The 19,965-nt window shown below is 46.4% G+C and overlaps 1 protein-coding gene across 1 annotated transcript in view; it reads right to left on the bottom strand.

The window, feature by feature from the left end:
* hth (Meis homeobox homothorax) overlaps positions 1-19,965 on the bottom strand; it is a 380,124-nt gene that overhangs the window by 120,768 nt on the left and 239,391 nt on the right. The window contains exon 10 of the mRNA XM_089590775.1: positions 8,790-8,938. Coding sequence (XP_089446901.1) covers positions 8,790-8,938 — 149 coding nt within the window. The remainder of the gene's footprint in view (positions 1-8,789; positions 8,939-19,965) is intronic.

The following is a 19,965-nucleotide window of genomic DNA, read 5'->3' as shown; positions in this document are numbered from 1 at the left end:
CCAATGAGTTATCGATGTTTGCAATACAGGTACATTGCAGATTGAAAGTTTTATTTGATACGAGCTCCATTTGTTAAGGTATACTGTTAATATTTATAAAGAATATGCCATTGCTTCTTTCTCTCTGAGATTAACACCTAACAGTTCTCGAGAAGCGATCAAGTCTTTTGAAGTACTTTTCAACAATAATTATTATTAATTCCAACGTATTTTTCAACATTTCATTCGACTGATGTGACCGTGCAAAGATAAATGTAGTTGGGTACCTATACCATCGTGGATGAATTCATCACGAAAACAGAGCAGCGACTAACAGCTTCCTCGTGCTTCTGAAATTATCAGCTGCCACGTCACGAGTCATTAAAACTTCATAAAAGCCATTTGCGAGGCCAAACTATCGATACGACCTTCCCTCGGCTACGACTACAGCCACCCTCTGGCTCCCGATTCCACCGACAAACGAGCCCCATACACCCACCGCTGCCGATGACTCGGGCGCGCGAAACGACAACGCCGGCATCGAAGTGGGCACGGGCTATCTCTCTCACGCACAAACAACCCCCCCAGTTTTCCCATAGACCGCTGCGTGAAAGTGCTTAATGTATTGTGAATAATATAATCCGCGAGTCACCCTTGCCACTGCCGTCGCGCGTACGTATACCCCATCATCTCGATGGAAGCGACGTCGGACGTTAGGGGCTCTTTGAAACCCGTGCGTGTGTAGTATGTACATATATACATGCATTATATACCACGGGGGGAGAGATGCTGTGCTCCCCCCCCCCCGAACCCATCAATACTCGATGGCGCTCTTGCACTGACCGAAGTTTACCGAGCTGTATGGGTATACGTGTCCATATGTGCGTGGGTGCATGGGTTATGCGTTACCAGGCTTTTGTATTAACGCCGCGTGCTAACGTGCAACGTTTTGCATCGGCCGATGGACACTACGAAATATGTATACCCAGCCGAGTTATTTTCCGAGATTTTTCCGTAATACTATATACTTGCATGGAATTTGATTTCAAGTTGCGAGACTGCTTTTGTCCCTCTGTATGGTTTTGGATTCTGTAAAAACGAGGTGTCCATAATCACTCTATTCGGGCACGACAAGGCGATCACGAAGAAGAAGCCCCGCAAGCGTCGAAATCACCCTCCCGAAAGTGTTAGTTAAGGGCGTGCGCGTGAATGCCATCGGGGGGTGTAAACCGAGCACTATTTTCTAAGCGATATCGTGGCCTCGCTGTGCGCAAAATCGCTGCAACCTAATCCTATACGTGTACAGCTTCCAAGCTGGCCGGCCTTTGCATATAGATGGACTGCGTCGTCTACGTTGAATGTATATGTACATATACGCGCGTGGACACGAGGCTTTTCCCGGTCGAGGTAAGGGCGCTAATGTCCCGGGAACCTGTATCATACATGTATATTATATACTCTCGGCCGGCATAATTGGATTAATTTAAAGGATAACGGCCTACTCTTTGTCGCTCGCGTGCTCTGCTTGGCCTTCTTCTCCTGCTTCGCGACAACAACGCCGACGACGACAACTGCGTGTATACATACTGCAGCGAAGGGAATATTACGGACGCATAAACGGGTTCCTGACAGCGAAGAGAAATGAGTCCGCCGCCCACGGCTTCCTGTGGGAATAATGCGACGGCCCACGTTACTCATTTCGATTCCCAGAATATGAGCGTCTCTCTCTCTCTCGTTTTTTCTTCTTTTCCTCTGCATCGTCGACCAGCCGTGAATAATTTTCACTCGGATTTGTCGAGAGGTGAGTATCCTCCGTTTCCATTTGATACGAGCTCCTTTATAGCGAAGGTTGCCACAAGCAAACACGTATATTTTGGGTTATTGCAGGTTAATTTGGGAAGGAGAGTAAATCAAGGGATGGCCCGTGGCTAAGCCCAGTGTGGGTCCTCGAGGGTGGGAAGAATTAACGCGTGCGACAGGAGGCACCCCCCCATGTGTGTATACATACGGGTACCTTTGCTTTTTCAGTGTAGCCGAGCGAGTGCGCCCTCGAGATACGGGGAATTTTAAATCCCCACCTGGATTAGGTGTCCTGGCCCTCTCTTTCCCTCCCCCCCTTTGTGTATTTATTTACGAATAAATACTAATTATCGTGGATTCGGCTGTTTTCGGCGGTAAATGCGTGTAAATTTATGCGTAACTTTTTCTTTGTTATCAAGTGAACTTTCGATTACGCGAGAACATTGTATGAAAAGAAAAGAACAGAAAGAAAGAGGGCCAAGATAAAATGCTCGTTGGCAGGCAAGCTTGAGGGATTAATGGCGATGAATTTGAAAAAAAAAAAAGGGCAGAGGCTCAAGCTGTCACGAGAAAAACGGGCTAATCCAGGGTTGAGGGAGGAGGAGGACGGAGCTGTATAACCAGGATCGTTTTCAGGAGGTACACTTTTTGAAATTATTCGCGAGCGAGTCCCTCTTAGGACAGGACGCGGCTCTTTTATTCCGAGAGGCAAGAGTCGCGTGGGAGTCGGACGTCGGATTACGCGATTATTTTCTGCACGAAAAAATAATGAAAAGCCTCCTGCAGTCCACCCCCCCTTCCGATAATAACCCAAGAGCCAGGCTGGATTTGGCTTGTTAAGTTATTTTCGCGTCGTCTGATGCAGGAATTACGCGCAATCTCGCGAAATCGGTCGCGTTGCGCAAACAATTGTCCGGAATCATCAAGCCACAGTGTCCGTGTTTTTTTCACGTCAATCACCTGGAAGACACTAACTTTTTACCGCAACGAATGGACGTCAAAGCTGCCGTCCGACCGGATGAACCCGGTACTTGTGTAATTTACTCGACAAGCCACAAGGAAATTTTCCAATTTTTCGAAATGACAATACATTTATGCACGAAAGAGATAATAATTGTGCAACAACACCATTTGTGACTCTCTAAACCAGAGCTCCGTCCGGCAACCCCGAGGCAGATAGCGAGAGAAGAGAGGTAATAACCCGTACCTCTTGGACTCGTGAGCTGGCGCCGCCTCGCCATTTGAATATAATGCCCAGCGCAGCGAGTCACGCACACGAGCTCTGCCCTCCGTCCGGGCGGGCTTTGGCGAGGAGGAAGGAGAGTGTAATTATGTCGATGCGCGCCGACCATTGTTGCGAGCCGGTCTCGATGGCCGCGAGGGAAGCCACGTCGAAAAAACGCGCTGCTAACGCAAGCCAATCTGCGCGAGGTGTTTTTTTTTTTTTCTTTTTCTTCCTCAAACCCTCTTTGGGGGGGATCGACGCTTCGTCTCCCTCGCGAACGGGACTCTCCGGCTCGTTCGATGATAATTTATTGGGTGGGCTGTGTCAATTTTTTAACAACTGCGTTGCAGCCCATAAGTTCTGCTCCGAGTTTGCTTGTTTTTTTTTTTTTTTTTTCATTCATCGCGATGAAAGGAGAAATTACGGTATTTGAGTACGAGGATGCGACCAATTGTCGTGTACAGTACAATGTACTTCAATGCTCCCGAAGCGAACATATGCGAGCGAGAGGTTATGCCGTTCAGCTATCCATCACTCGCGAGAGTATAGCACACCGCTACGAAGCAAAATGAGAAAAAAGGGAAACACGTATTCGGGCAAAAAATGAAAAAGTGCAAATTTTATTACGGACATTTGAAACTAGAGAAGAAAAAAAATTGTATCAAGACGCGGGAACGTGAGTCAAATACGTCTCGGGAAGGGTACGGAGAGAAAGGAGCAGGGAGGGGTGTCCCGCTCGTAGAAATTTCATTCGCATCCCCGCGCGTTTAAAGCGCACGCCAGCGAGAAAAATAAACCCCCCCCCCCTTGCTCACCTACCCTTCGTGGAACGCTCCGAATACCACCGCGGATTCCCCGAGAGCTTTGCCTGCACGATGGGGAAGGAAGAAAGGAAAAAAAAGGAGGGTCTCGAGAGCAGCGAGAGAGGAAAAACAGTGCCCTCGGCGATTTGTTCGGGTGGAAAACTGCCGGGCGATGTATATGCAAACGTCCCCGGCCGTCATCCGTAGGGCCGATATAGGGTGACAACGGGCGTGTCGCACGGCCTCTCCGACGGCGCCTCTCGAGTAGGTTATCTTCGACTGTAGGACCGTGTATACGGGGGAGTCGACGGTACATGGCCACGCTCGTCCCACCCCCGCAGCGATACCGGATCTAAGTAGGCCATGACGGGATACGGTTATGGCGGCATAAAACGCTCTCCTCGAGACGCCAAAAGTCGGGACCTGCTTTCCTTCCCTCCTGTATGACCGAAAAAACTGCCGCTATGATTGCCTATGCAAATTGTTTGAGATACCCCGCACTGCTGTATTATTATATACCTTTGCACCCCCAACCCCCCACCCACAGTGTGGTTTCGTTCCTCATCCTTTGTTGCGTGTTTGTACCAGCTCGCGTCTTACTGATTCCTTCTTACGTCTACTCGTGCCCCCTTTTGAGCTTTGAACACCTTATTTCTGTTATACATAACTATATGTGCCATTGTACCAGTGCGGGTGTTTATTTCGTAACGAGAATTAAATCAATTTACATTTTATACGTATAGGTGTTTAAACGTATAGGTAAGCTATTGGCGGCGAAAATGTACATTCGAAAGGAGGATCGATCGCCTGGAAGAGAGGGAAAAAACAAAAAAATTGATCAGATACCAGCAAAGATATAAAATAAATTTCCATCGCGGGGCAATATTCATGTATCATACGGAGCATTTTTCGTAGCGCGGCGGGAGGAGCCAAAGCCGGGATTTTAAATTATACCGGTGAGCTCAGCCGTTCCGGCGATCCGGGAATTCCAATTTTCGAAATGTCAAGCTCGTATACGTATCTGCCGCGTGTATACGAGCGCTGGCGGATGCAAATGTAATTCCTTGGAGCGTTTTCCATTGATTTAAGAAAAACGGAAAGCCAAACGGAGAAAATGCGTAATGTATATGTACACGTTGCGATCGGGAGTTGCAAGCCAAAAGCCAACAATATATGACCCCCCCCCCCTCCTCCGTAACGGCGAGTGAATTAAAATGGATTAAATATCACCGGGAAAATCTTCGATCTCCCCTCTCTGTGTGTGTACACCCATTGGTTTGTGTGTATATATAATACCGTTTGCTCGTTCCGCCCAGATCGGGGAGAGCGATCGCAGGCAATTTCGCGAATCGCCGAAATTCCGTGCCGGATAAATCACCCGGATCGTTATGTTTTCACGGGCGCCCCGGAAATCGAATCTTCCACTTAGTGGGTGAAGAATCGCACTCACTTTGCCCACACGCCCATACATATATATACGTATATGTGGACCCGAGGAAAAAGTTTTCCTACCGATTTTTGTGACGATGCAGCTACGCACTTCATACACAATATATGCTGTGTACACTGCATGAGAAACAATTTACTTGTCAAATGCCTTCTCGGGTAGGTGTACTTGAATATTCAAATCGGGGAAACCTCCGGGGTTTTATAAACACGAGCTGTCAAATGAGCACTGCCGGAGGGACATGACAAATGAATGAGAAACTTACGAAAAGGGAGGAGGGGAGGGGATAGGTTGAAAGTGCAAGGAAAAACTTGTTTAATAATTAAACTTTTCCATTAGACTCGTCAGCTGCTGGAGGAAAGTTTTCAGCAGAACCGTCGAGTTGTAGCGTAAGAAAAAGGGGTCGGGGGGGAGGTAGGAAGATAAACAGGTTGGATGAAGTTGAGGAGCGTATAGGTGCAAAATACCAAGGAAGCCTGCTATCGCACGATGGGTACGTGTCTTCTGTCCAATTAAACTAAGCGAGAGTAGAAAGCCCTTGACGACAATGTCGTCCTTTACAAGCAACGCGTTCGGTGTGTGGGTACTTATTTTTCTAAAATCTAAAAATTTAATTCCTCGCGCATTATTAATAAGTGCACTCGTTCGTATCAATCAGGATACGAAATCAGGAGCACCAAAAGAACATATCCTCGCAACGAAATCAACAAACTCGCGTGTACAACTCAGCCGAAAGTCCACTCGGGAGTAAAGGGGGGTGGGGACTTTTAATTTTCAAAAATCATTCATCATCGAGGGCGCGTAGCGATAGCGTTGCTTCGTCGATTTAACGCACGCGTATATATATTTTTTATTGTTACAGCGACGAGTGCACCGCAATTTCTGCATACACGCACGTTTCGGCCGCCGCTGTGCGTAGCAGCTGCATCGGCTTGTACAGTCCAGCGGCAATCCGCGCAACAGGAGCAAAATTTAATCAAACCGGCTTGTGCAGCAGAGAGACGGGGAGGGGAATGACAGGCCGGGGAGCAAATATGCGCCGAGATAGTGACGAGAGAGAGAGAGAGCATAGAAAGAAGTCGAGGGAAAAAGAGAGCCCGGGAATTCTACCTCCGTCAAATTAATTTAATTTATATCTAGCTGTCCACTAGCGATCGGGCCTCTCCTTTCTTCGGCCCGGCTTGCCCTCCTCCTCATTCCTTCCTCGGCTCTTTCCATTTTTTTTTTTTTTTTTTTTTTTTTGTTACCATCCTTTACCGGCACCGACTGCACTCTTTTTCTGCTGATACAACTATAATGTTGGATATATACTCGTTAATTGACCTATTAGACCGTGACTTGTGAAAAACGCGCTCCCCCCTGCACGGATACATGATAAAACATTGCTGTTAATTTGTTTATACGTGCAGCTAACTCTTGTCCAATCAATTAGTAATTCAAAGTCCGGGTGTATATAACATTCGCGTTTAATTTACGATGATTTCTCAAACATCAAAGCCTCAGCTGCGCAGGAATGGAATTACGATCGTGCTTCTACAAGACGTTTTTAATCTTCTGTTTCACCTTTTTTACCCCCAAATAAGCTCGGATGAAACTAATAAAGAATCCGGCTTGCTTCGATACCCCCGTACGTGCAACACCATCGTATACGCAAACACGCGAGCTAATACAACTCATAAAATATTTATCGAGCTGTCGATACGATTCGTCAGCTCACGGTGTAAATGTAGCGTCGTGTGTGCCGCATATACCCCCCCGCGCATTCTCAAATTTCGGAATTATGCCTTTCTCCACGAGCCGAGCGCGCGATTCGATTACCTACCACCATCACCACCACCCATCGCTATACTGTCGCAGCTACCGAGTAACCCCCGCTGCTGTCTCTTTGTGCTCTAGCGCTTCTGCACCACCCCCAACCCTCGCAACCGATCGATCTCCGATAGTTAACCCAGAGCCGGTGCATGTATGCATTAAAGCCAAGAAGAGCCAACCACGTTGCCAACGTCATATCCAATACTGGCAGCAACGGCAGCTATAGGAGATGAGTGGGACAGGGGGGGTGAAAGAGACGGAGAGTCGCAAAGCCACCCTCCTCGATTGGGCAGTACCTAATGGCATTAACCGAGGCTGCAATATGATTACCGTGCCCCCATCACCCTCCCTCTAGGGCCAAAAGGTAACCCGATCGCCTGCTCCGAGTTTGTTCTCGAATAATTTTTCTTTTTTTTTTTTTTTTTTTTTCTATAGCTTTCCAAACTTTCAGCTCCTTTTCTCATTCATCGGATTCATGATCGTATATGCAAACAAGAGTGTCTCTTCTTTGCTGCTTTTTTCTTGTATTTACTTGTACTATTCGTGTTCTACCTTCAACGAAAAGACAATGGGTGTTGCAGGAACTATTCGGATTATACTCGTGAATAGCTGTACCGGGGTGTGCGAGGATCGTGGGGACGCTTCTTTTTCTCGAGCATTCAAAGATTTGGAGATTACGTCTTAACTTTGTGCAGACGACCGAAACAAAATCTATTTCTGTTTTCTCCTTTGTCTCTCTTTTTTTTTACTCATGGGACATAATGACAAGATTAAACGAGGAGCTTTCAACTACAAGTGAGAGTGAAATGATCAATGTGCAATGAATGAGATATGAGTTTTATGGACAAGATGCGAGTTGATCTTCATGATTTGCATTACAATTAGCTGTAAAACTTATATTGCAAGGCATTTTTTTTTTTTTTTAATAATAATTCCAAATAATGAAGGGAGGGTGAAGAAAAAGGGTGAAAAGCAATAATCCTCGTTACTTAGCGAAAACTGTTGACGCGTCAAAGTGTGTCGGGGTGTCCATGGAGGGCAGAGAAAGAGGCGAGGACGCGTTCAATTAAAGCGCGTGAGCGAGCTCCGAGAGAGCCGCAGCAAGAAGCAACAATTTCACGCGCTGCCATCGCACTTTTTTCCCAACTCAACACTGGAATTTCACACGAGGACCGAGAGAGAGGCAGAGTGCTAGCGAGCGAGAAACGAACGTGCAGGCAGCTTTCGACGATCGCGGGCGAGCGACGCTTCGCGGAACGCTGATTTCGAACAAGCCATCGGCGCGTCGTCGACTCTTCTACAACACCACGGCAGACTCTCTTTTTTTTTTTTTTTTCTTTTCTTTTTTTTTGGTCCATCATTTCGCTCCTATTCGTTTAGTCTTATTTTACACATCGTCGCCATCGGACCAGACGAGATACGCACGAGCGCGTCGTCGTCGCGTATAAAAACGACTTCCACGAACGACATCCTTCTCTCTCGGCTCGTCCACCGGCCCCCCTTTCCTTTTGGTCTGTTCCTCTTTTCGACGAGCCTATATTATTATATATACACCAGCTTGAACTTGAAAATCGTCGCCTCATCTACGATTGGCCCCTCTTGTATAGCTTTGGCGAAAAAAAAGGAAAAAAAAGAGAGAAACACCGAGCTAGTCGTAAACGTTTACAAGTGCGACTGGTGTATTTGATAAAACGTGGGTGAAAATTTTTTGGTCATTACTTACCGTTAGGTGTTGAAATAGCCACGCCCTGAGGATGTTCGTCGCGACCTTGGGAAAGATGCCCCTCTTCTTCTGGTTCTTCTTACCCGATGCGTCGTCGTCCTCCTCGCCCGTGCCCTCGCCGCTGCCGATACTCGCGTTACTCGCGTCTCCTGAAACAATAACCATTAGCGTCTCGGGTTAAGTTAATGGACACTTTGCGCCGTCCCCCTCCTTCAGCTCCACCGCCGCAACGAGCTGCTCCCCTTTGGTGCTTGGGAAATTATTTTTAATTATATGCCGCGTCAGTTTATGCAGATTGCCTTTGTACAATTTAATTGGGACCTTTTTTTTATTTTTTCTCATCACTATTGCTCGTTACAATATCGACCAAACGAGTGATCGGTATTGTATTTTTTTTTTTTTTTTTTTTTTTTTTTAATATGATGTAAAAAAATAAATCAGTGAAATAGGGAAGAGAAATTTTTTCCTTGGTTTTCTTTTCTTTTCAGCTCACGTACTCTGCTTCCCTGGGGGTAAAAGCGCGCAGCCATCAAATAAATTACACGTCGTTTATCAATCTTAGCTTTTTAATTGCCGTGCTCGGGGAGCTTATAACCAAGACCCTCGGCAAGCTCCCGTGCCGGTAATGAGAGGTATTAAGGCGACTTTGACGCACCTATACGTGAGACAAATATTGTTCTTCTTGCCAACCTTGGAATATGAACCAACACAATTTTTTCAAGGAATTTTTTTTACCGCGTTTAGTAAATAAAGTGTAAGTTTACAAAAAATTTATTACTTGTCATCTTTGCACGTAGCACGATTGGTAAAGTATCCGAATCGTGGCCATTGGGTACATGTGCATGAAAAGATCATCTGGTTCGAGATTTGTACCCTCACTGTTCAACCAACGTGCTCAAGAACAGTAACGTCCTCGATTACGACTCAAATAATAATATAAGAACCATTGGTTGGTAGACCACTTTAAAATCCTTTTGTACCCGATTTTTAACGGAATCAAACAAAAGCAAATAATAAAAGACCAAAATTCGACTTTCTTTAACTTTACGTTTTTTTTTATTTGTAATTATTCGTGATGCGATTGAATGTGGACGACGTTCACTCGTATCAGTGGTTATTAAAAAAAATGTTATCCATTTGTGGATAAAAATATACTCATAATTTTGACAACGTAAGTTACATCGAAGAGCCACAGCAAGAAATAAAGTATAGTTGCACGGCTCCTGCTGCATCAGATGGCAGCTGCATTGAAAAAAAAAAAAAAAGGAGCACCAAAAAGGGTACAGAATGAAATCCTCCATATATCAGGCGTGACGATGCGAATCGACATAATAACGCAAAAGTCATCAAGATTAGGTATCGAGACGTCGCATCCCGGCGAATCCTTCGGTACGCTACATTAACCCGATTCACCCGCAGCGGAAAATTAACCGCAATCAGAGAGAAAGACGTATACACACTCAGGCGTCTACGACCGACACACATACGTATACCGGTCGACTAGACGAGTTGGTTTTCTTTCCCGTTTCGTGGCCATTTTGTCGTCGGGCGTATATTACGGCTGACTGCTCTATCCGTTGGTACTTGGAGTCCGAAACCCCATTACCCGCGGTGGGGGGGAAGGGGATAAAGCACGAAGCTCTGCTCTCTCTCTCCGTCTTCGAGAGCTTTTTGTCTATAATGTCCAAGGAGCGCAGTTTCCTCGGGAAACCTCCTCTTTTTCCCCTACTTTCTCTTTCTCCTCCCCCCCCATTCCGATAAAAACGAAGAGTTACGCGAGCGCCGGGCTAAACTCGCGCCAGGGCGATTTAAATTTTCCTCCCTCCCGGCGAAAGCTCACCCCCTTAACTTTTTTCGAGGGGAAAAACCATTCCGGGGAATTTTCGAGATAGCCTTGTGGAAAAAAACCGCCCAGTCCCCAGCGAGTTATTACGTCCAACTATACGTTGTGGTGAGGAAAAAAAAACAAAAAAAAACAAGAGAACGTCATTAACCCGCATCGCGCGACACGGAGTTACAATTGGGTAGCGTCGAAAAACAATCTGTGCTCCGTGTTTTTCAAAGCGCGGTTGCTCTTTTGGAAAAAATATTTCGAAGCAAAACAAGAGTCAAAGTTGGGACGGAGTCGAGGAGGAAACTTTTTCCACGCGTGTTATTCTGTTTATTTTTCACGGAACGAAGCGCGTGCTTTTAATAAAAGAAGATCCCGGAGAACCGGGGGTGAGGAGGTACGCGGATGTTGGGATGGGGAACAAAAAAAAAAAAAGAGAGAAAGCAAAGAGAGGGAGGGGAAAAAAAAAATAATAAAAGATCGTCGAATAATCGGAATATTCTCGGGCGCGATCTCGGGGTATTTTTCTCTTCGGGCGCGTCGTCGAGTTCAAAGTTAATCTCGAGCGAGGGAGATCGCTTAGCATGTGAGGGAAGGGTATTGTCATCGTGAATCTCCGAGGAGAAAGAGAGAGGGATCTCAAGTGAAGGACATGAGCGAAGAAAACGTGTAAGGAGGAGAAAGAAGTCGGGGGGGGGGAGTCATGGTTCTTTTCGCTCTTTCGGTTTTGCGATTCCCTCGGCGTGATATAGAAGGAGACTGCTCGCCGAGCGGGACCGTGCGATGAGATTCGGTCATTTATAACCCCGCTCTCTATCAGATGAGACTCTGCCGGAGATACGAGGCGTCCACCGTTTTGCAGTCGCCCTCGGACTTCTGGATCTCTCTTTTCTTCCTTTCTCCCTCTTTGGAACCCAAATAAATATATTTTTCATTCGAAATTTCAGTTTTTTTTTGTTTTTTACTCATTCGTACACGGTTACATATATACTTGTATACGAGAGAGACAAAAGACGAGATGTAAGCATAGATATTTAAGCGCAGCCAATTACACCAAGACTCGCACCCCTTCGCACAATTTCTCCGTCCCACCCCCTTGAATTACTGCACCAGCCTTGAACTCAAAGCCAAACGTAACTCTTGGGCCAAATTTAACCTTTTCCAACCAAACATCGCGACAATTCGTAAACTTAGGGACCCATAATTTCATTGGGACTGGTGTATCCCCTCGCGGCGGGGCGTGTTATGCAAAACACGTGTCGGCTTCCTCGCCGTTCGTCATCGCGCGAGTGGATGCAGAATCACGAACGCGCAAAGGAAAAGAGTAAATATCGTAAATTCGAGAGAGAGAGAGAGAGAGAAAAAAGGTAGGCACAGCCCAGAGACGTAACCTCGCGCATATTTATGAATAGCAGAGGAGCGCACTCGTTGTTTCGTCTCGGCCGGGCGCAGCGTCGAGACATCTTCCTTCGAGAGATAGCAGAGAGCGTGTGTATTAGGCGCGGTTACATCTATTTGGGGTCTCGGCGTCTCTCGCTGTACCCGCTGTGTCGAAATAACCTCGCATGTGGCCGACGAAAATAAACCTTCCGATTCCCAGCTCGTCGAACGCGCTAGTTTCCTCGCGTGCCGCGAGTCGCATGGAGAAACGATACAGGAGGAAGCCACATGTACGTAGTGTCGGGGAGATTGTCGTACGGTAGCCGAAGCGAGATTTATGCGTCGGATACTTGACGAATCGGCCGCGGGGAGATACGGTAGACTTTGGCGTCATCTCCGCGGGTTATAATTCTTTGTTTGCCTCCGGGGGATTTAAAAATCGTCTCCTGGGATTTATTGCCTCGAATAATGCGCTCGACGACGGCGGAAGAACGAACGGGGGACGGAACTGCAGTTTGTGGCTGCATGTACGTGGGTGAAGCGTAAATCGAGCGCAAAGCGATCTTGATGGATGAAACTCGCACATCGATGGAATAATCATCTTTTGGGTTTTGCTTGTGTTTATTTGAAGAAAAAGAAATAGATGTATATTATACTCTTAAAAAAAAAAAAAAAAAAAAATCAAGGAGAAAGTTCTTCACCTCCTTCGCCACCACACGGTGCCATTAAACGCCTCCACTTTACGACCTTCATTACAGTCTGATGGCCCTGTATGTATATGTGCGTCCACCCAAAAAATACGAGGAATAAAGCGAGATTGCGAAATAATCTCTCTGCTTTTCCCGATGGGCCGGGAGATTCAGCTGCACTACCGGGGGGTTGGGTGGGTGGAAAAATTTAAATACCCACACAATGCAGGGGCCGATAGAGTAGACCAGGGTTACGTTGAACGAGGCGGCGAAGGACCTTTGTGAGGTAAACGAAATCGTTATTTCGCGAGCGGGCAACGCGCGTATTTCACGCTTTCGTTCTTGCAACGAAAAGCCGAAATCGAAAGGGAGAGAGGCCGAAAAATCGGGGCGGACGCTTTATGGGTATTGCCGTGGGTGCGCGGCTTAACGCCCTCCTCACCCCTTCCTGTACAGACCCTTGGGTGGAAATAATATGCACCCGGCAGTCTTTCTCGCGATCGGTTGCTTAAAAAAGGTGCAAGTTGCGAGAGTATGCGGACGGATACATTCTCGAGGGGGGGAGAAGATCGAGCGAGCGTCCTCAATTCTTCGGGAGCGAGATCGCGTGCAGTATAGGCACCTTTTCCTCGGCTTAGCTTGCGATATTCCCGAGATTTCAAGAGCTGCTGCAGCTGTTGCCTCGTATACACATGCAAGGAAACATATATATATATTGGGGAAAGAGACAAGGTGAGAGAAATGCACGGCTTTTCCGGTGACTGCAGCTGATGGCTTCTCCCACCCTCCTCGTCTCTCCTTTTCTTTCTTTTTTTTTCGTCGATCCGCGGCAGGGCTCCTGAACGAAAATGCTACGTTTCCTATATGTACAGGTGCGGCAAATTTTTCTTCGTGAATTTTGTCGAATTTCGATACTTCCGTTCGAGCGTTAACGTTGCCGTGTGGAAATATTTTACTCGAAATGCAATTTCCTCAAGGATTTCCAGCAGCGAGGAGGGAAAATGGTTGAAAAAAAAAAAAAAAAAAAAATGGTATAAATTGGAATTGACTTTGAGTAAATAGAAAAAAACTGTTGAGAGACATATTGTTTGACGGATGAAGACCAGTTATTTGAAAAAAAAAAACCCCAATGATAGCATTTAGCGAATTGGAATTAGAAAAATCAACAATCAATTAAAAAATTTTCTCAGATTATTTCGACAGCAGGTAGTTCGCAGTAGAGTTTCTCCACACCTGTTTTTCCGGGATCCAGAAGCAGGTTGCCGAGCTTGTCCGCATTCCTTTCGGGAGAAGGAACTCACCGTCCGTCGGAATAGAGCGCGAGTGGCACTTAAAGTCGAGACGCAAATGCACTTCTGTCTCGCAAGACTTTGTGTATGCACGTACGTGTGCGTGGGAGTGAAAACATGCTCACAGCGCATCGAGAGTTTTGGGTCGTTGAACGAAAATACTCGCGTCTATGGATAACATCCGTAGGCAGATGATTCGTGAAATCATCTCCCACAGCCCCTCTATGATAAACTCGCGTATGCTTGTACAATCTTAAAATGAATCCAAATTAGAAGATCAAATTGAGTAAATGTATAAAACACTTGATTGCTCGTCCTGACGAATTAAAGTTGTTTTTAGCAAAAGAACAAATGATCAGGAAAGCAGCAACGATTGCACTTGTTGAGATGAAAAATGCGTTCCACCTTCGAAATCGTGCCAATCAAAAAATGGTGCCAAAAAACTACGAGTGTGGAAAAGGAAAGCGCGGACGTTAATACCAACATTCGTGAGGATAGGTAGAGCGAGAAGCGTGCAGCAAAAGGCACCGAAGCGGCTCTCGAGAGTTTGTCTTACAAATGAGCCGCGCGACGCGAATGATTTAGCGCATCGGGTCGCTGGCCAGCTGCACGTGTGTACACGCACGCATCGGTAACCCTCTGCTGAGCGCGTGGGTGGCTAGTTACACTTTGGTTATTAGCCTCGCGTGGCAAGCTTGCAGGTACAAGGGGAAACGAGAGGAGGAAATAAAAAAAAAAAAATGAAAAAACAAAAAATGTGTAAACACAAAAATCGGCGAGTCACTATATATACTCATACGCACGTATTACCTGTAATACACACCGGCAAGCATCGTTGAGCGATAAATATCGATTGGCTTGTTACACTTGTTCCGAAACATCAAAAGGCGCGCGGGCATGAAAAATTGCTTTTAATGGGTTTGTTTGTACCGCGTGCGACGACGACGGTACTGCAGCCTGCAGGGCTTTGAAGTGTGATTACGGTAGAGTTATACTGCCGACTCGGTGTTTCGCGGCAAGATTGATAGTCCACCCCCCCGATTGTATCGGTAAGACTCTGCGCGAAGCGTATAAGTAATTAATAAATTGTTCATACAAGAGTGTTTTTGTTGGCCAATTAGTTCTCGCTTGGCGACGGTGCGGTAAAGTTGGTCGGGCACAGAAGTGAAGAGAGACTAGTCCAGTGAACTATCCTAATCCCGATGACGCATACGCCGCGGCCACGGACAAGTCAGAAATATCTAATTCCGGCGGACTGGGGAGGAGGCGAGGGAAGATCCGAAACTCCAAGGCACGAAAGTTACGCGGATTACCGAGGGATGTATCCTACGTACCAATAGCCGACTCTCGACTCGGCTTTCCCAAACAAATTTATCCAGGCGTCTTTTGGGTCTCTCGCTTTTGTCCGATGTTTTGATGGTACTATATTGTTTATTGTCATGGAAATTCTTTCAGGAAAACAGGCAGTTTCTCGAATTTTGATCCGACTACGATGCGTCACGAGAAAAGTATGGACCGTTCGGGTGGAATAACTTTAGGTTAAATTGAAAATTAAAGAGCAAACATGGAAAAATTGTTGGGAAATCCAATTTTGGAACAGGTTCCAAATAAACTGAAGACTCGGTCATGAAATTGAATAAAGTCTTTGTGTATGTATATCGACATCGTATCAAACCCGTTTCCTCCTGTTTCTCATTTCCCAAGTGTCATTGGCTGTCACTTGAACCTCACAGTAACAAAACCAACACGTCACATTGTGGAAGAATAAGAGAGGCTTTAAAATCCATAAGAAAATGAAGAAATAAAATTTCAACGCTAAAAAAATCTACAGACGACTGAAATATCACGGTAGCTTCATTCAAAAAGCGACAAATCCTCGTAAGGATGTCGTTTACGAGAGTCAAAGCATTTGCAATCAGTATTGACGAGATACGCATGCACACAGCCTGTGTAGGTATAAGTACGAGCCCAAGGAGGGCGCAGATGACCATATTACGACGAAAGGCTCTTACACACACACACATGTATGCAGGAAAGTGAAAGAGAAGAGGAGGAGGAGAGCATTAAGGCCCTCGACGATTGAGACATCGCTCTTTGGAGCGGCACTGACAGTTATCTGATTCATGGACATGCCGAGTGTATTTTATGCCGTACGACCTATGAATACAGATCGATCGCTCCTGCTGCTGTTCTGCAGCCGACCGCCTACCATACGGTACACGCGAACGAAGAGAGGAAGCGGAGGAGGATGAGGTGGAGAGCCTTGCTCGAGAGAGAGAGAGAGAGCTGGGCCCACGAGAGTATATATAAACGTACGAGAGATCGCATAGGTGCAGCAGCCGGAGCTACTCGTATATATATCAATTACCTCGATGTGGGTACATATGAATACATACACGTACACACACTCGTGGATCTCACAAGTACGCCTATACAACGTACATGCGAAAAGATCGTCTCTTGCGTTGGTATACTCACGCGACGATAAGAAAGACGACGAGAATGACGCTGCCTTTGAATTGCAATTAGTCAAGGGCACGTGTACGTGTGTGTAATCGTGACGTGCGCGCGATGGGGGTTCGATGGACAGCCAACTTCTCCGGGGGATGACTTTGTTTTTCCTCTTCCTTTCGTCTCGTCGAAGACCATCTCTCGGTTTCTTACGTGCGTCTCGCGTATGCTAATCTGCGCCGATGCCTCTCGACTCTGACGGATCCGTTGGTTCTGGCTTCTGTTTTTTTAGGCATGACTGCTCCCCAGGGAGTGCCCCTCGCGTTTTCACCAGGGCAAGAAGTGTGCGAATATTTAGCACGTGAAACTAGTCAATTGTGCTTGGACTGAGCTTAAATTTGGTAATAGATGATTTTGTCTGCACATTATGAACAAAAGCCATGTTTTGAGACAGAGTGTCAATTACATACCCAATGAGTACGTATGAGAGAAACCCTTTATCAACAGCATATTATTCTCTATGAGACTACCAAATCACAGTCTCATTTGCAGAGTTGTCATTTTTTTTCTTGGGTATTTCACGAGGGTGAAACCGACGGATTAATCAAGTGTCAACATGTGTCATGATTCACGCGAGTAGGTGAACGTACAAATGGCACCATATAAAAATGATTTCGAAGAACTCTCTTTTAAAAAACAAAAAAAAAACAGAGTGAGAAAAAAAAGAAAAAAAAGTCCAAAGCTCAATCGTCACGCGCGACAGGTCCCCTCCTCCCTAAAAAAAAATCCCCGGTCCCATCGTGAGAGCGTCATATCTCTCCTTGACCGGAGACCAGCAGCAGCACCGACATATGGTGGCAGAGCATCGCTCTCATACACAACACTCGCGACCCCAAACCCCCATCCGCTCCCTTGTGACGCTCTACCCCCCCCCCTTGCATACACTCGCGGGCACTTTTCAAAACGGCCGCAACTATCTATTCCTCTCGCAGGGAATATCTCCGCGACTGGTATACGTACCTACGCTATATGAAAAGCGAAAAAGGGTATACTGGAACCGTATACACGTGGGTGTGTGTGCAAAACAAAACGGAACGCCACTCCAGCGCGTGATAAATTGCCGCTTTGTCCCGAGTTTGGGCTCGCGGAAGCTTTGCCTATTATTTGACTAGGAGCACTCGACCGACCTGCTCGCCCACCGCCGTGGACCGTACACATACCAGCTATGGACCTGCAAAATTTCTTTTTTTTTTCTTTTCCATTCGGACAAAGCGTCACGCGTTCCATTTGGAATTTTTCCACGCAGTAGAAAATATTTCTCAGGAAAAACTTTTCGCGCTTCGATGAGCCCTTTATTGAGCAGCAGTTGAAACGTCCTCAATTAAGCAGGCTCTCAAGCGTTGATTATCATAGAAAGTAGCTCTCACGCCACATCAGCAACGCCGTCCTCTTGAAGAGGAAACGAGATCGTCGAAGGAAGACTGTATATTATGTAGGTGTAAGGGGAGGTGGGGCATTAATTAGCACAATCTCTGGCCTTCCTCTAGGTATAGCTATATACCTGCTGATCCACGCGTCGCCAGCGGATTCGGGAAGTCCCCTCCGACACCGCCTAATTCGGCAATCGGATTAGTGTTTCAATTGCCACGGAGGGAGATGTGCCGATTTTACGGGCCAATTAATCTTTATCGCCCTCTTTTCCGGCTGGCACTTTCGCGATTCGGGTACAAACGAGTTTTTAAAGGAAAACACGCGTCCGTCAATAATACAACGCGCGTGCCGCGGTGAGATGATCGGTATTGTGTTTGACATACTCGTAGGGAATGTAGTCGCGCAATGAGACACTCAGCACAGACATCGTAATAATAAAGGAGGTGTTCCGGGAAGAGATTACACAAGTCATCAACACATTTTCACGGACTAAAAAATGAATGGAAAAGCCGATCTTTTTTGCGATTATGTTAACGCACGAGTCGAGCAGTTGATTGACACTACATGTATATGTTTTGGTTTCTTGAAACTAATAGTTAATCAACGATTTCCGCTCATCTATATTTTATGTATAGATATAGATAAGCAAGTGAGCAAGTCTCGAAAAATAGGTGTAAATTTATCTGGCACTTATTGGGTGTTTACTTGTAAGCTCTGACGACGATTTCGGCTTTTGGTAATAAGAGTATCGAAATAAAATGTTTGATGGCTCATCGAGCGTACGTCGCGACGCTTTGTTTTGCGGGAGAAACGAGAAAAGACGACGAGGACGACGAGCGAGTAGGAAAAAAAAAGTGAATCAGTTTTAAAAACAAGGAATAAATTTAGAAGCAAAGGGGTGTTCGGAAAAACAGCCGAGGAGAAGCGTGTCGCGCCCGGAGTGGAAAGGATAAAAATACATCCACCGGCGTCATCGTCTCTCCACGGAGGAGAGAGAGAGAGAAAGATGAAAAGCCCAGCAAGGCGAGATGATAGGAAGCAAATGCGAGGACATGTGACGAGCACGTGTCGCCCCGGAGAGCGGCTTCGTTGGGTGTAAGTGTGTCTACACGCTCGTCTCTCTTCCCCGTGAGTTAAGACGCCGACGCTATACGGGACGGCTCGAATTACCGGAAGGGCCCCGCTAGGCGACTCAACTTTTCACCGTAAAAATGGTCCCTTGGATTTTCGAGTGACGTCTCCGTAAGAGATTCCGCAGAGAAAAACCGAGGTAGCCAAATGCCCCGATTTTGTTTTGCGCGCACGAGAAATTTCGCAACTCCACCACAAAATTTGCAAGTGCAAAAACAAAACACACTTATCCACGTAAATAACGCTCGCGTTTATCGAGACAATGCCAGAGTATGTCGGAGCGGAATGTTGGAAGAACTAAAAATAATGAAAATCCAAGCCGCGGATTCGGGGTTAATGGCTCCGCGCGTAGCGCACCCAAAAGCAACCACAGCCGAGTCTTGCGGAGTGTCTCGTAGATATAGTACACGGTGTTCGTATAGTCTCTATGCATATATATATACATATATATGTGTTCTCACAGAGGGACCGCTCTCTCTCTTGGCTTAATGTCCGCTATTTATCAAGCGCTCGAGTAGGAGACGAAACAAGAAAAGCCTGTCACGAGACCCTCCCTTCCTATAATTATCTTTACGGAGCTTTGCGACTCATCCCACGGGCTCCCGAAGTGACCTTATAAATACTAGATTGTAATTGCCGAGTCGTCAAACGAAATTCCACGGCGATCAAAAACACCCCGTCCGAAGAAAGCTCGCCGAGGAAAGCTCCGCTCTCTCTTTGCGGACGGGAGCTGCACAATACAAGTTGGGAGGGAAAAAGGAAGAAAAAAAAGAAAAGATTAAAGGCGAGAAAGGAGGGAAAAGAGGAATGGACGCCGGCAGCCCGTAATGAGCCAGAAAACTGGCGACAGCTCGCCGTGGCCCCTCGCGAGATTAGTGTTAGGTATACGTGCACCACCGCGGCATAAGCAAACGCGGGAGCGTGTATTCGTGGTCCCCATAATTCACACGGGCCCCCTTCTCTCTTTTCGGGAG

Source organism: Copidosoma floridanum, unplaced genomic scaffold (genome assembly GCF_036245765.1).
Source record: "Copidosoma floridanum isolate Cflo_tuat_1 unplaced genomic scaffold, Cflo_Japanese_pri ptg000013l, whole genome shotgun sequence".
NCBI classification, from domain to species: Eukaryota; Metazoa; Arthropoda; class Insecta; order Hymenoptera; family Encyrtidae; genus Copidosoma; species Copidosoma floridanum.
This window is presented reverse-complemented; position numbering and strand designations above follow the sequence as displayed.